This window comes from Odocoileus virginianus, chromosome 16, assembly GCF_023699985.2.
Source record: "Odocoileus virginianus isolate 20LAN1187 ecotype Illinois chromosome 16, Ovbor_1.2, whole genome shotgun sequence".
In the NCBI taxonomy this organism is placed as follows: Eukaryota; Metazoa; Chordata; class Mammalia; order Artiodactyla; family Cervidae; genus Odocoileus; species Odocoileus virginianus.
The window spans coordinates 27708885-27726174 of record NC_069689.1 but is presented as its reverse complement, the minus strand read 5'-3'; the positions used below and the strand labels follow the sequence as shown (position 1 = coordinate 27726174).

At 36.7% G+C, this 17290-nt stretch overlaps 1 protein-coding gene across 3 annotated transcripts in view; it reads left to right on the top strand.

Moving 5' to 3' along the window:
- Nucleotides 1-17290, top strand: part of TTC6 (tetratricopeptide repeat domain 6) — a 205806-nt gene that overhangs the window by 121201 nt on the left and 67315 nt on the right. For all 3 annotated transcript variants that reach the window (XM_070478006.1, XM_070478004.1, XM_070478005.1), the window contains exons 15-19: nucleotides 3782-3918; nucleotides 9244-9413; nucleotides 12253-12373; nucleotides 13778-13928; nucleotides 16642-16724. In XM_070478006.1, the coding sequence (XP_070334107.1) occupies nucleotides 3782-3918; nucleotides 9244-9413; nucleotides 12253-12373; nucleotides 13778-13928; nucleotides 16642-16724 (662 nt within the window). The remainder of the gene's footprint in view (nucleotides 1-3781; nucleotides 3919-9243; nucleotides 9414-12252; nucleotides 12374-13777; nucleotides 13929-16641; nucleotides 16725-17290) is intronic.

Below are 17290 nucleotides of genomic sequence, written 5' to 3'. Positions count from 1 at the left end.
CATGATATCCTAATTTATAACAAATTGTTGAAATTCTCTCATGCATTATATAGTCAAAATTAATTTATTTTAGACTAGATCATAGAATATTCATTAGTGGAATTGATATTAACAGTACATCAATGATATTTTTGAATGAATGGATTTCCATCAGAGTTGGGTATGGGAGCATTCAGGCAACTTTGATGGAGCCTTGACTTTCCAGCTGTCTTCTTTGGGACTATGAAGCAGTGAATAAGGAAACCTTTGAAGTGTACTTCTTTCTTTCAAACAGTGGAGAAAATAATTTTCCACTTCTTGACACTGAGATCTGGTGATTTTCTTCTGCAGCAAACCTATCTACTTCAAAGACTGCTTACTGGCTCATTCATTCATTCACTCACAAATATTTATTGCCTAAGGCATTGGGTAATAAAATGGATAAATCCTGGTGAATAAAACAGAAATGTTTCATGCTTACATGGAGCCTATGGTATAAAGAACAAATATTAAAGAAATAAATATATATATACTAATATATAATTACTAATTGTGATGAATGCTGTGATGGAAATAAAGATGATCAGTTCTGTTCAGCTGCTCAGCTGTGTTTGATTCTTTGTGACCCCGTGAACTGCAGCACACCAGGCTTCCCTGTCTATCACCAACCTCCCAGAGCTTATTCAGACTCATGTCCATTGAGCCAGTGATGCCATCCAAGCATCTCATCCTCTGTCATACCCTTCTCCTTCCGCCCTCAATCTTTCCTAGCATCAGGGTCTTTTCTAATGAGTCAGTTCTTTGCATCAAGTGGCTGAAGTATTGGAATTTCAACTTCAGCATCAGTCCTTCCAATGAATATCAGGACTGATTTCCTTTAGGATAGGCTGGTTCGACCTCCGTGCAGTCCAAAGGACTCTCAAGAGTCTTCTCCAACACCACAGTTCAAAAGCATCAATTCTTTGGTGCTCAGCTTTCTTTATAGTCCAACTCTCACATCCATACATGACTACTGGAAAAACCATAGCTTTGACTAGACGGACCTTTGTTGGCAAAGTAGTGTCTCTGCTTTATAACATGCTGTCTAGGTTGATCATAGCTTTTTTTCCAAGGAACAAGCATCTTTTCATTTCATGGCTGCAGTCACCATTTGCAGTGATTTTGGAGCCCAAAAAATTAAAGTCTGTCACTGTTTCCATTGCTTCCCCGTCTATTTGCCATGAAGTGATGGGACCAGATGCCATGATCTGAGTTTTCTGGATGTTGAGCTTTAAGCCAACTTTTTCACTCTCCTCTTTCACTTTCATCAAGAGGCTTTTTAGTTCTTCTTCACTTTCTGCCATAAGGGTGGTTTCGTCTGCATATCTGAGGTTATTGATATTTCTCCCGGCAATCTTGATTCCAGCTTGTGCTTCATCCAGCCCAGTGTTTCTCATGATGTACTCTGCATACCAGTTAAATAAGCAGGGTGACAATATACAGCCTTGATTTACTCGCTTCCTGATTTGGAACCAGTTTGTTTTTCCATGTCCAGTTCTAACTGTTGCTTCTTGACCTGCATACAGATTTCTCAGGAGGCAGGTAAGATGGTCTGGTATTCCAATCTCTTGAAGAATTTTCCACAGTTCATTGTGATCCACACAGTCAAAGGCTTTGGCATAGTCAATAAAGCAGAAGTAGATGTTTTTCTGGAACTCACTTGCTTTATCGATGATACAATGGATGTTGGCAATTTGATCTCTGGTTCCTCTTGTCTTTTCTAAATCCAGCTTGAACATCTGGAAGTTCACAGTTCACATACTGTTGAAGCCTGGCTTGGAGAATTTTGAGCATTAATTTGCTAGCATGTGAAGTAAGTGCAATTGTGTGGTAGTTTGAGCATTCTTTGGCATTGTCTTTCTTTGGGATTGGAATGAAAACTGAATTTTCTAGTCCTGTGGCCACTGCTGAGTTTTCCAAATTGGCTGGCATATTGAGTGCAGCACTTTCACAGCATCATCTTTTTGGATTTGAAGTAGCTCAACTGGAATTCCATCACCTCCACTAGCTTTGTTCATAGTGATGCTTCCTAAGGCCCACTTTACTTCACATTCCAGAATGTCTGGCTCTAGGTGAGTGATCACACCATCATGCTTATCTGGGTCGTAAAGATCTTTTTTGCACAGTTTTTCTGTGTATTCTTGCCACTTCTTAATATCTTCTGCTGTGTTCATACCATTTCTGTCCTTTATCAAGCCCATCTTTGCATGAAATGTCCCCTATTTATCTCTGATTTTCTTGAAGAAACCTCTAGTCTGTCCCATTCTATTGTTTTCCTCTATTTCTTTGCATTGATCACTGAGGAAGGCTTTCTTATCTCTCCTTGTTATTCTTTGGAACTCTGCATTTGATTGGGTATATCTTCCCTCTTTTCCTTTGCCTTTAGCTTAATAAATGAAATATTTATTGATGATGGGGCAATTTATATTTGATTGGGAGATATCAGAGAATCCCTTGAGGGAGTGAATTTTTGTTAGCCTGTGTATGGAGTTTATGCTGCTGCTGTTGCTAAATCGCTCAGTCGTGTCCGACTCTGTGCGACTCCATAGACGGAAGCCCACCAGGCTCCCCAGTCCCTGGGATTCTCCAGGCACGAATACTGGAGTGGGTTGCCATTTCCTTCTCCAATGCATGAAAGTGAAAAGTGAAAGTGAAGTCGCTCAGTTGTGTCTGACTCTTCGCGACCCCATGGACTACAGCCCACGAGGCTCCTCTGCCCATGGGATTTTCCAGGCAAGAGTACTGGAGTGGGGTGCCATTGCCTTCTCCAATGGAGTCTATAGTCAGGCAGATGTTGCGCTGATTGCAGGAGAATTGTAACCTTGAGCTTCTGAGTTTTAATTCTAAATTCTAGTTCTTAGTACAACTGAGAAGTTATTTAAACAGTTTAACTTTTCATGTTCCTAACTGCTCTGTTTCTTAATTTATAATAGTTAGCCACATATCTGACATTCTTTTGCTTCAAGAGAATATTGTTATAACTTGGTAACTTCTTGTCTAGAAGTGAACATAAATCTCTTTTGAAGATAATTAAAGTTGTTAAGATATCTTTTCTGATCATTTCCTCTATCTAGCACTGATATTAATAGTTTAAAAATTGACTCTTGCAGCAACTTGAGGTCAAACATCAAAATCTTTAGTGTTTTTTTTCCTATTTTAAAAATACTTCATAATTGCTGTGCTTCAATTTCCCATCTACTGTCAACAGGCAAGGAACTTTACAACTGAGTTTACAATGATTTAGTCTGCTTATTGCCTTCTTTGTCAATGTGAAATGAATGAGCCATGCCAATACCAATTCATTTCTTTTCTCCATTTTAGGGGCTAAATAAATCCATATTTGATTTCATTGAGTCAGCCTTAATGTGGTCTAGTATGTGTCACTTTTAATTGGAATAAAATGCTATGATAGATCCAATATAATCCAGTCCTACTCTAGTTGAATAATTACTTATAAGGTTTTATTAATAAAAACTTTGGCGGGAAGAAACCTTGGCTTCTTATATGTGCTGGATTTTGTTTCTGTTTTTAATAAAACCTCCCCTTTCTAGAATTTGATGACAAATGGATTTCCTTAAAGGCGTGGTCTTTACATGCAAATCTGAAACTTTTGGCATCTTAGTTTGCTTTTATGTAATCTGAAGTTAAAAAAATGGTTGTAGTTATTTAATTTCCTGTGGGATTATATACTTTTCTTGCTTATTTTTTTTTTTCATAATGTGATATGTTTCTGTGACTTTCCTCCTCCCCCTGCCCCATGTAGTGTATCTTTTATGATCCCAAAAGAACAGATGCATTATTTAAACGTGGAATATTCTACTATGAAAATGAAAACTGGATTGCAGCTGAACAAGATTTTACAGCCTTGTTAAATATAGATCCCCAAAATTCTCAAGCAAGGTAAGAATTATTTTAGATATGGTTTTTGAAAAAAAATTTGAAATATGCTCTCAGGAAAGAAAATTGCTTGAAATACATCAGACAGCCCTTTAAAATAGTGAATCAAGTTTTAGAGCTACTAGTGTATGAAGATTTTTACCTATACCCTAAGAGTAGTGAGTATTTCAACCTAAAAGTCATAAAAGTGATAATTTAGAGTTGTTTCAGTTGCATTTTCTAAAGACTAGTTACATTATCGATTTTTTAAAATAGTGACCTGTATTTTGTTTCTTTGGATTTCTTTTCATATCTGTATTTATTCAGTACAGAGAACTGTTGACATAGATTTCCATTCTTTCTTATTGTAACTTGGATTTTAAACTTTGTTCGTCCAACCTTATTGTGCATAATTCGTTTCCATTTTGTTGCTTTTCTTTTAATAAAAATTTAGTTTTGAAGAGGCTTAAAACATATATATAGTCATACCTATTTGTCTTCTATTAGCATTGTTATAGTAAAATAAAGTATGCATTCAAAAATATGCAAAGTATATTGACATCACAATGTAAGTGCTTATGTAACCACCACCAGCTCAAGAAACACTTCTAGCACACCTCCTTTTGCCTTTGCCTCTCTGAGAAGGTAACCACTGTCCTGACTTACATTTCTTTATAGTTTCAGCACATAAGTATGTGTCCCTAAACATTCTTAGCTTAGTTTTGCTGTTTTCTTGAACTTTATATAAATAAAATTGTAAGGTAGTACTCTTTCATCTCTAGCTTTATTTCATTGAATATTATGTATTATTGCATGTGGCTCCAGTTTGTTCATTTTAATTTTTGTATAATATTCAGTGACATGAATATATTACAATTTATTTATCCATTCTACTGATGAATTCAAATATGGTTTCATTCACCATTATTGTACATCACACACATTATGTGCATATCTGTTGGATATACAAGTAGGAGTGGATACCTGCATTCCTATACCTAATTCATAGGGTATGCAATTGTTCAGCTGTAGTGCCAAGCTAATTTTGCAAACTGGTTGTACTACCAGTAGTTACGCAGGCTCCACACCAGCACTGGGTACTATTATAACTTTCAAATTTTAGCCATCCTAGTGGGTATGAAGTATTATCTTATTTAGTTTGAATATTCATTTTCTTCATTACAAACATGATTATTCAGTTTCAAATGTTTACTAACCATTTGGATTTTCTTTGTCTTGTTATCCATAACTTTTGTGTTGTTGGTCTTTTTTCTTTATTAATTTGTATGAACTAAAACATATTCTTGATATGAGCCCTTTGGATGTATTTATAGCAATTATTTTTTTCTAGCTCTGGATTGTCATTGCACTCTTTAAATATTGTCTTTTGGTAAACAGTTTTTAGATGTAATACAATATAATCTGATTGAATAACATTTTTTTCTTTAAGATTAGTGCTTTACCTGTCTTTATTATAAGTAAGTTTTTCCTACTTGTATGTCATGTAGATATTCTCCTGTCTGATCTTCTAGAAAGTTTATTATTTTGCCTTTAGATTTACAGTATACCTAGAATCAATTTTTGTATATGCTGTGAAGCAGAGAACAAATTTCATTTTTTTCTGTATGCATATTCAATTTTCCCAGCAACATTTAATAAAATGCCTGTCACTTTCCCATTGCTCTATAGTGTAAGCTTTGTAGGAAATGAAGATCCAGGTATGGGTGGATCTCTCTTAGTCCTTTTTCTATTTTGAGGTTTTCTTTTTTTTTTTATATGGACCATTTTTAAAGGTTTATTAACTTTGTTACAATATTGCTTCTGTTTTTTTTATATTTTGAGTTTTTGGCCACAAGGCATGAGGGATCTTAGCTCCCTGACCAGGAATTGAACCCTCACCCCCTACATTGGAAGATGAAGTCTTAACCACTGGGTTGCTAGAGAAGTCCCTATTTTGGGGTGTTTTTAAAAATCTATCTTTAGGGAGGGGGGACTGGGATGGGGAATACATGTAAATCCATGGCTAATTCATGTCAATGTATGACAAAAACCACTGCAATGTTGTAAAGTAATTAGCCTCCAACTAATAAAAATAAATGAAAAAAAAACTATCTTTGCACCAATACTATACTATCTTAAATACTATAGTTTCATAATAAGTCATGAAATCCAATAGAACAGTTCTTTTGATCTTTCAAAATTGTCAGAGCTTCCCTTGGCTGTTTTGCATTTCCAAACACATTGAATGGGGTTAAACTATATGAAGGGCTTCCCTGATAGCTCAGCTGGTAAAGAATCTGCCTGCAGTGCAGGAGACCCTGGTTCAACTCCTAGGTTGGGAAGTTCCCCTGGAGAAGGGATAGACTATTCTTGGACTTCCCTGTGGCTCAGATGTTACAGAATTTGCCTGTAATGCAGGAGACCTGAGTTTGACCCCTGGGTTGGGAAGATCCCCTGGAGGAGGGCATGGCAACCCACTTTAGTATTCTTGCCTGGAGAATCCCCATGCAGAGGAGCCTGGGGTGGGCTATAATCATGAGGTTGCAAAGAATCGGACATGACTGAATGACTAAGCAGGCATGCAAACTATATGAAAATTGACTTCTTTATTGATCAGAATAGTAAAGTTTCACAATTTTGTATGTTTTAAGTTAGTGGAATCAGCATGTTAACTTCCATGGTAATTCATTTGTATTTTGATTGGGGTTGCAATGAATTTATAGAGCAGTAGGGGAAAATTTGACATCCTAACAATATTGAATCTTCTCATATATGCCTACGATACATTTTCTTTATGTCATTTCCGTTTACACAATAATGTTCTGTCATTTCTGTAAAGAAGCCTTATGTATATCTTTTTCTTTATTCCTATATATTCAATATTGCTTAGTTTTATTTTAGGTACTACATTAGTATAATTTGATTTTAAACTTTTTGTTGCTGGTATATAGAAATGCAGTTGATAAATGTATACTGACCTTGCAATATAGCAATCTAGCTAAACTTTTAAAAAATATATTAAAAAAAACTTACTTCTATTTAACTGGAGTATAATTACTCTGCAGTGTTGTGTTGGTTTCTGCCATATATCAATGTGAATCAACCATAGGTATACATATATCCTCTCCCTCTTGAACCTCCCTTCCACCTCCCATCCCATCCCACCCTTCTAGGTTGTCACACTGGATTTGTGCTCCCTGTCTCATATAGTACAGCAAATTCCCATTGGCTCTCTATTTCTTTGCATCTTTCCAAACATAGAAAAGTGCTAAATTCCTTAACTTGAGATATCTGGTTTTCCTTTAGTTTACAATAATCTTTTGACATTCAGACTACCTGCTCTTTGTTGCAAAACTTCTGTATAACCTGCCCCCAACCCTCACCTCCTCAGAGCACTTCTCTCAAGGTTACTTGAGCTTGAATAAACCTTAAAGTCCTAAAAAATCCCACTAAATAAAACATAACTGTCAACTTATAGGTTGTGAATATTTTTTAAGTCAACAATCAGTTCAGTTCAGTTCAGTCGCTCAGTCGTGTCCAACTCTTTCGACCCTGTGAATCACAGCACGCCAGACCTCCCTGTCCATCACCAACTCCTGGAGTCTACCCAAACCCAAGTCCATCGAGTCGGTGATGGCATCCAGCCTTCTCATTCTCTGTCGTCCCCTTCTCCTCCTGCCCCCAATCCTTCCCAGCATCAGGGTCTTTTCCAATGAGTCAACTCTTCGCATGATATGGCCAAAGTACTGGAGTTTCAGCTTCAGCATCAGTCCTTCCAATGAACACCCAGGACTGATCTCCTTTAGGATCCACTGGTTGGATCTCCTTGCAGTCCAAGGGACTCTCAAGAGTCTTCTGCAACATCACAGTTCAAAAGCATCAATTCTTCGGTGCTCAACTTTCTTTATAGTCCAACTCTTACACCCATATATGACTACTGGAAAAACCATAAAATAAATAAATAAATGACCCAATCAAAAAATGGGCCAAAGAACTCAACAGACATTTCTCCAAGGAAGACATACAGATGGCTAACAAACACATGAAAAGATGCTCAACATCACTCATTATCAGAGAAATGCAAATCAAAACCACAATGAGGTACCATTACACGCCAGTCAGGATGGCTGCTATCCAAAAGTCTACAAGCAATAAATGCTGGAGAGGGTGTGGAGAAAAGGGAACCCTCTTACACTGTTGGTGGGAATGCAAATTAGTACAGCCACTATGGAAAACAGTGTGGAGATTTCTTAAAAAGCTGGAAATAGAACTGCCATATGATCCAGTAATCCCACTTCTGGGCATACACACCAAGGAAACCAGATCTGAAAGAGACACGTGCACCCCAATGTTCATCGCAGCACTGTTTATAATAGCCAGGACATGGAAGCAACCCAGATGCCCATCAGCAGACGAATGGATGAGGAAGCTGTGGTACATATACACCATGGAATATTACTCAGCCATTAAAAAGAATTCATTTGAATCAGTTCTAATGAGATGGATGAAACTGGAGCCCATTATACAGAGCGAAGTAAGCCAGAAAGATAAAGACCATTACAGTATACTAACACATATATATGGACTTTAGAAAGATGGTAACGATAACCCTATATGCAAAACAGAAAAAGAGACTCAGATGTATAGAACAGACTTGTGGACTCTGGGAGAAGGCGAGGGTGGGATGTTTCAAGAGAACAGCATTGAAACGTCTATATTATCTAGGGTGAAACAGATAACCAGCCCAGGTTGGGTACATGAGACAAGTGCTCGGGCCTGGTGCACTGGGAAGACCCAGAGGGATCAGGTGGAGAGGGAGGTGGGAGGGGGGACTGGGATGGGGAATACATGTAAATCCATGGCTAATTCATTTCAATGTATAACAAAAACTACTGTAATGATGTAAAGTAATTAGCCTCCAACTAATAAAAATAAATGAAAAAAAAAAAAGAAATTAATGGAGATAGAATTCAACTCATGAAACTGATGCAATATCTTTTATGCATGTAGATAGAGAAAGCTCCCATTTATTTGGGTGTATTTTATTGACACACATCTCTGATAAATATAAGAGATATAATACATTCATAAGCATACAATTAATATATAACATTAATAAGCATAAATATTTTATTATATGTTTATAATGAAAGCATTTTATTATATATATTTATTTATAAAAAGTTTATATCTCTTTTGCTGTTAACATTATGACTAAACTTTCCTGGGAAGCAAAGAGAAATAACCACCAATTGTTATTCAGATATAAAATTAGTTTTATAGGTTTGCCAAAAAGAGAAAATTTATATTTTTCTGTACATGTTAAAATGAACTTTTCTCTTTTTTTAGGATGTACCGAGGGAGAACATATTTTCAACGGCACTTTTATAAGCAAGCAGTTCAAGATCTTTCTATTGCAGTTCACTTAGAGCCTAATAACTGGTTAGCATTGTATTATAGGGCCTGCTTATTTAGGAAGAGTAACCCTCTTAGAGCGCTACAGGATTATAGTGTTTCAGGTACTTCACCTTCAGTGGCACATATATGGGGATTTAATCTGAGGTTCAGCAGCTCACTTTCATGGAGTGGGATGCTAATGTGGGATAACTGATGTAATATGTGTATCATTGTATGGTTATATATATATACACACACTAATGTATATTTATATAGCACATATATTTTATACTTGTAAGCTATAATAGTTTAGCTAGAAGTGTTTCTAACATTCCCTTTTAGTGTGTGTGATTGTGTGTGTGTTTACGTGTGTATAACAGTGACAAAGAGAGAATATCATATCAAAGAAATCTCTATATATGAACTTCTGAGGCTATTTCTGGAAATCTAGGCCCATTTCCTAGTCATCTTGCTAAAATGATAGTGAATATTCCTGGTGGGATGAGTCCCACTCCATAGGCCCAGCCGATGGATTAGTCAAATTCTGAGTTTTGTAATCCTTAAACTAAAAATGGGAATCCTCAGTAAGAGGATGCCAACAGGTAAAAGTGGCCATTTCTATCTATGTGCCAGTACATTCTTGGTCGCCAAGTATGTCCAGCACAATTCTGGATAGAGAATAAGTGCTCAGTAAACAGTGTCCAGCTGAATAAATTAGCCCATCCTTACTGGCAAATTCCAGCCAGGGTTCAACACTCCAGACATGGCTGTGTTCACCTGGGTGCAAAGTGTTAGAATCCTGACATCCTTGATGAGGCAGAATCTAGAGCTTAAGGAAACCCCTAGACCCTTAGGAAGAGAATAGAATGCTGTTCAGGGAAGTCAATAACAGGTGATCATTTATTGATATCTCTAAGTCCATCTGACTTCTGAAGTCACCCTTCCCACGAATATGCAAATAAAATAACTCAGAGCCCATTCTGTGTGCCGAGAGGAGTCTAGTGTCCTCCTTTCCATTGCCAACAATTCCTGGAACTGAGGATTCTTGTTCACTTCTCTCGTAATCTTTGTATCTAATTACTCCTCTCTGATTGATTCTCCATTTTGGTTCACCAGTTCACTTCTCATGGTTACCATCTGTTACTGAATATTTTAGGGGTCGTTGGATAAAGTTAGCACAGCTAATTTAAAATTGAAGGTTAAACACCCTTATTTCTGAAGGTTCCTCTTTTATTAGTCTCTGTCAGCCCTGTACATCTGCCATCTGGCCAAATCCCTTTCTTCCTGTTCTTCCTAAAAGGCGCTTTCTCATATTTCCCTCTTCTCCATGTCTTGGGTTCCTTATCCCCTCTTTTCTATGCTACCACAATAATACAAATCCTTGTCAGTTGATTATTCAGAGCTGACCAACTTTATTTTGGCCTCAGTCCTTTCCTATAGGTTAGCCTAAGGAGTTTTATCTTTCATTAAATGGACCCTCAAGATATTTCTCTAAGCTATATCTAACATTCATTAGACATTTTGAAACTTTCCAGGCAGCACTATTCGAAATGCTATATAGGGAGTGTCTCAATTACTCTTCAGAATAATGCTGTGAGGTAGGTACTATTATCATCCCCATTTTACTGATGAGAAAACCGTGCACAGAGGGGTTAAGTAATTCTAATACATTTTTCCCCCCAAAGAGAATGTTTCTGTTTTCTAGAGCAGCCACCCAAACTGCAGCTAACTTTCTCCTTGTTAGACAGTCATACTGTAAACTGAGCAGTCAAATGACCTTCAAGTGATTACTTAATCTGTGTGATCATTGCTTATACTGGATATACTTCCCAGAATATAGTACTTTGAATATTTGTGTCCCAGCCTGTGAACATTATGTATCTTCTTTTTTTTTGGAAAACTTTCCCTTTTTAGCTAGAATGTGCTCAAGAAACTTGGAAGATGTAGATTATTTTTTGTGTAAATCTCATCTAATTCACTGCATGTTTTTGAAAGTTGAGGGTGAAACATGAGATGACCTCTAGACTGACTGTTGTTCAGTCGCTAAGTCGTGTCTGATTCTTTGTGATCCCATGGACTGCAGCACAACAGGCTTCCCTGTCCTTCAGTGTCTTCTGGAGTTTGCTCAGACTGCTGCCCATTGAGTTGGTGATGCCATCCAACCATCTCATTCTCTGTGACCCTCTTCTCTTCTGCCTTCAGTCTTTCCCAGCCTCAGGATCTTTTCAAGTGAGTTGTCTCTTCACGTCAGGTGGCCAAAGTATTGGAGCTTCAGCTTCAGCATCAGTCCTTCCAATGAATATTCAGGGTTGATTTCCTTTAGGATTGACTGACTAGACTGGTCACTGATGAGGACCACATACCCGGAGCCCTGAGAGGAGGTTACTTGTGCCCTGTGCTTCTGTTATTTGGGACATGCATAGTCAACTTGCCTGCCTTAACTCCAAGGTGTCTATGCACTGGAGTGGTCTCTTTGAGCTGCGCTTCCTGGTTTATGTGTATAAGCCTGGCCTCTGCTATCTGTCCCAGTCTGGGCTTGTACCTGTTGTTTGGCCAGTAATGATGCTTTCCTGTGTACCTGATAATAACAGGCCATCAAGGGTAATGGCACCTTTCTAACTGCAATTCACTGAAGTGAATCAGAGGTTAGGTTCTAGGCCCATCTTTGACATTGGTTTGCATGGGCAATGTGGACCTTAATCTTTTCATTTGTAGATTACCACCAGGATGTCTTCCAGCTCTAATGAATTTGTGAACCAGGATAATCATATTGTTATTTATAAACAAATATACTTTTATATGTGAGTACTATTTTTTACTCACCAAGGAATTACACCCATAGATATGTTTTATTTTATATAATATTAAAAAATAAGAATAATCTGTAGGAAGGAGTATAGGATAAAATATAACTCAGATATTGCTCACAACCTGAATAAGATATATACCTTTATTTTTAAGCTCTCATAAATGATGGCTACGAGAATCTTAGTTGTTTCCTGCATCGGGGCATACTCTATGCAGATCTAAAACTTTGGTGGCTAGCAATTTGTGACTTTGAAGCCGTTATTTGTCTAGAAAGGTATGTTTTCTTTTTCATTTTTACTGATTTCACTTTTGTATAAAATTAAGAAAATACCAAAAATGCAAGAAAAAGCTTTCTCCCCTCATCATTAGTAACCTTGTAAAAATGAGACAAATATAAAGTCATCCTAGAATTATAATACTACTTCCAAAAATAAGATTACTTCCAAAATAAGGACTGTTCTCAACATCTGTTTGCCTCAGCTGCTTCTGCAAATTTTAGGGATTGAATGGGTTTGAGGGGAGTTTATATTCATGGATAACAAAATCAACCAGTAATTAAGAGCAGTTTGGGGATGACCAGGTTAGAACTTTTTGAAGTTAAGTTCATGGAAAATTGTCATCAAGTTCTAAAATAATGGCAAAATATGATGTTTGATATATCATTACAATGTACAATATATGACTCAATGGAAGGAAATCCTCTGTTTAGAACTTCTGACTGCATTTTGTTCAGTAACGCAGAAGAAAAAAGCAAATACCATTAGAATATAGGTTCAGGAAGAAACAGACTGAAGGTTATATACACTAGTCAGAAAACCAGACTGTAAAAACAGAATTTAATTAAATAATTCCCCTTTTTTCCAAAGGAGCATTCATTAAAATGGAAGTTGTCAGAAAGGTTAACAAATTATGCCATTTTTGTGCCATCTGACAGACTGCTTACTTAGCTTCTTTGGGGTAAACATGGAACTTGATTTAGGAATGTCATGGAGCATGGCTTCATAGTGGCCACAGTGGTTTTCTTTGGGATATTTCTGAGTCAGGAAGAGAAAGAAGTGAGTTTCAGTTGCAGAAAGTCAGAAAGCGGGCAGTCGGCAAAGGGTCAGGACTTCTACAAAGTTGGGCTAAGGATGTGTAGTTTCTTCATTTTGGAATAGAGGCATGGAACATAATTTCTAAAGTTCTACATTGAAAATTGTTTGTTTCTAAGAGAGAAAAACAGTATTTATTTGATATAGAAAAGCAGCTGGGTTAATAACTCTGTGGAGAGAATTTTTAACCCTAAGCCTTGCTGTTTCTTACTGTTCCACACCCTTTCTTAGGGAAAATAGAACATAGACTGAGGCAAAAGCTTTTGAGGACAACTAAGTTTGTTATTCAAGGTAAGTCAAGATTAAGTAAAGAAGAATGAAATACTGCTAAGAGTCAAGAAAGCTTTAGGAAATCTATTCCTAGGACAAATCCTACAGATGTTTATTCCTTACTAAGGATTTTATAAAGGTGTTTGTAATTTTTAATAGAAGGTAGTTAACTGATTTACTTTGCTATAGTAAAACCCTGAGAATGAACCCTTCAATAAATTGCTGTATGTATTTTATTAGGTTCATTTATAATTGGAGAACATTTGGAATAGTTAAAATGTCTAAGAATATTTTGCTTTGTCATTTTTTTTTTGAAGAACCATTACTTTGGCTTATATAAATATTGGCCTCATATATCTGCTACATCTGGATAACTACATTGAAGCCACTTCATATTTTTCTGAGGCTATTAGACATGACCCTTCGTATATTCAAAGCTATATTTGTCGAGCAGAAGCCTATAGTAAGGTATCTAAAGTTTGAGATGCTTGATTTTTTAAAAAAAGTTTTAATTTTCTGAATAGTTGTTCAATAGTATAATTTAAAATATATCTGTGTATTCTTTTTCAGCTAATTACAGAGCCTAGTGTACTTATAAGCAATGCATATTAGGTATTAAATAGATTCAGTTAATTAGAATTGCCCACTTATAAAGTCTCTCCTGATTTGGTGTGAATTTCTGTCTTTCATTTTCCTTTTCTTTTTTTAAATAATGCCTTTTTTTCTTATTACAAAAGCAATATATATATATGTAATATATGTATGCAAATAATAAATTAAAAACTATCCACAATCTTATTCTCTAGAATGGGACCTATGCACTGGATGGGATCCAAATCGTTCACATTTTCCTTTAAATTTGGTTTAAATTTTACAAGTTATTTAAATTAAAAAACTATGCTTAGTATAAAATTCAATCAATGCAGTGAATAATAAAAGTTCTTCTTGACTCCAACCAAATTTTACTTTCCAGAGATATACAGTGTTAGCTGGTTGTGTCTACTTTTCAAAGCAGATATTCCTTCCTACTGCTCCACCACTAACCACCCTGTCCAAGATACTGTCATTTGTCACTGGTTATTGCAGTAGCCTCCTGGTCTTGCTGCTTCTGTTCTTTATCCCTTTTTGATGGATTTTCAAAACAACAGCATAATGATCCTGTTAAAACATAAATCAGATTATTTTCCTTTTTTGCCTAGAACCCTTCCGTAGCTTCCCTTGTGCGATCAGCATAAAAGCCAAATATCCTGCAGAAGCCAAAGGTCTGCAAGAGTTCATGTGAACCGGCTTCTCGTTACCTTTTGGCCCTCATCTCCTCCGAGTCCTCTCCTCACGTAGGTTTCAGTCAAGATAGGCTGTTATGCTATGGAAAAACAACAACAGACCAAACTCCAAAGTCACCATCTTAAAATAACCAAAGTTTATTTCTCGCCCACACTACATGTCAATTGGGAGTTTGCTAGAGGCTCTGTTCTCACTGTCAACATCTCAGAAGCCAGTGGGACTAGAGTCCCACTCGACCCCTTACCTTCCCGATGGTGGAGGTGGATGGCCCTCGGCCAGTTTGCCATTGTCCCCAGGGAGAGTTTGCTCTTGATCCCTTTGGGAAGGGATGGGGATGGAGTGTGACCCTTTTGTGTCACTCCCTGTAGATGGAGCTGAGGCCTTATGCAGAAGTTTCCTCTGAGCATACTTAGAAACCAAAGCACTGGCATAATACCAAGGTGTAAGGACATATATTCAAAGACTCATTGCTGTGAGGGCAAATAGCTCTTCACAGTAATGGTTGAGTAAATTACATTGTATTCACACTCTGGAGCATTATGTAGTCAGTAAAAAGAATAATTAGAACTATACCAGCTGATTTGGAGGGATTTCTGAGATACTCTAGAGCAAGATTTAGAAGAGTATAAAGTGTATACAGTAAGATCCCATGTAGATAAAACAGTGACAAACCAAACCCTGTGTATGTATATAGAAGAATACCTTTGCCTACAGTGTGGATTCAGCCTCAAGGGTAAATCTGATTTCATGCTGCCTGGAGAAGTTCAATCCTAGGAAAGTTTGTAAAGACCAGAGAATGAGCCTCCATCATTCCCAGTCAAGGTTTTCTCAGTGTATAGATATGTCCATTGTTGGAACCAGGTGGATCAATGCAAACATATGACGAGGTGGTTTATTAATTACACCAACCTGGTCAGTCAGTTTGAGAAGCAGCAGGCCGGAAGTTGCACAGTTAAACACATCTCAAACTCCTTTCTTTTGAATTCCCTCTTGACATGACCCACTCTGTATGTCTACTTACATGTACAAATATGTTTTGATCAACATGTCAGCATAGTAAGAGGAGTCATTTGTTGTCCCCGGTTCATTTTGCTGGAATCTGTTTAGTTCCTCCTTTTGTAACATACCTAATGCTGGGAAAGATTGAGAGCAGGAGGAGAAGGGGATGACAGAAGATGAGATGGTTGGATGGCATCACCGATTCAATGGACATGAGTTTGGGTAGACTTTGGGAGTTGGTGATGGACAGGGAGGCCTGGCATGCTGTGGTTCATAGGGTCACAAAGAGTCGGACACGACTGAGCAACTGAACTGAACTGAATGTTGTAAAAATTTGTACAAATCCAGATTATGCTATGTAACCTGTATTAAGAAAAGAATCAATGTTTACTTTTCACTGTATATTGATTTTAAAACATATCTTTTTTTTAGCATTGTTTTAGTTTGTTTTACTCATTCATTTTACCCTTTAAGTGCAAGCTTGTTTTTCCTCTCTTATTTTTAAGTGGAATTGACTTTTTATTTTACCTTCCTTTGTGATCTAGTTTATTAACATGAGTAATGTTTGGTGTAAAAGATGCTGTGGTTGAGGGAGAAAAACTGAAAAGCTAGAGAAAAAGCTAAACAAAGAAACTAGAATCCATGATATAATCATATTTATCTAAAACTATGTATTTGTGGGTCTGTGTAATCATTCTTCAAACTTAAAAGATAATTTAAAAAAACAGAAGACTTAGCATCTTTTTGTTTGTTTGTTTGTTTGTTTTTACTTCACTGTATCCCACGTTCATTGAGGAATTCCTGCACAATTTCTGTATTGAAGAATGGGAGAAAATAAATATCAGAAAGGAAGCAATTAGTATTACTATGAGCTAAATTCCTGTTTATCACTCAACAGTTGCACAAACTTAAAAAGGCGGTAAGAGAGCTATCTTATGCGATCCACCTTCAGCCAGATGGAATCCAGTTATATATAATAAGGTATGAGCATAGAAATAGAATTCTTCTTGGGATAACTTAGAATCTGAGCTAGCTGTTGGAATTCTTAGTTTTTTCTTGATCCTCCTGACCTCTTTGTTTTACATTTAATCTCCCAGGAATGACCATCTCTCAACCAGCAAGTCAAATATAGTTACTGTTTTCATTGAATTTTAAGATAATTTATGCAATAAGCAGATCTTTCCCTTTGCTCTATCCTTGTTTCAAAACACAACTATCTCGTGTTTAAGTTCTTTGAGACCTCTCTAGATTACTGGTTAGATAGTTATCCCAGATCTCATGAAAGTGAGGCAATATATTTTGATTGTGTCTACAGAGGTACCAAGTATAAACCTCGGATAATTCAGTGAAAAGAAAAAACACAATACTTTGAACTGTATTTCAGATCCAGTAGAGTTTGCTATGAAAGGACCCATTGCAAATTATGAGTTATCACTACCAAAAATATAATTACTAACATGGGAAACGGATTTACAGATGTGGGAAAATAGATTGGAACAGTGCTTTCTGATAAGAGCTTGCTTTATGTTTTAACTCTTGAACCACAT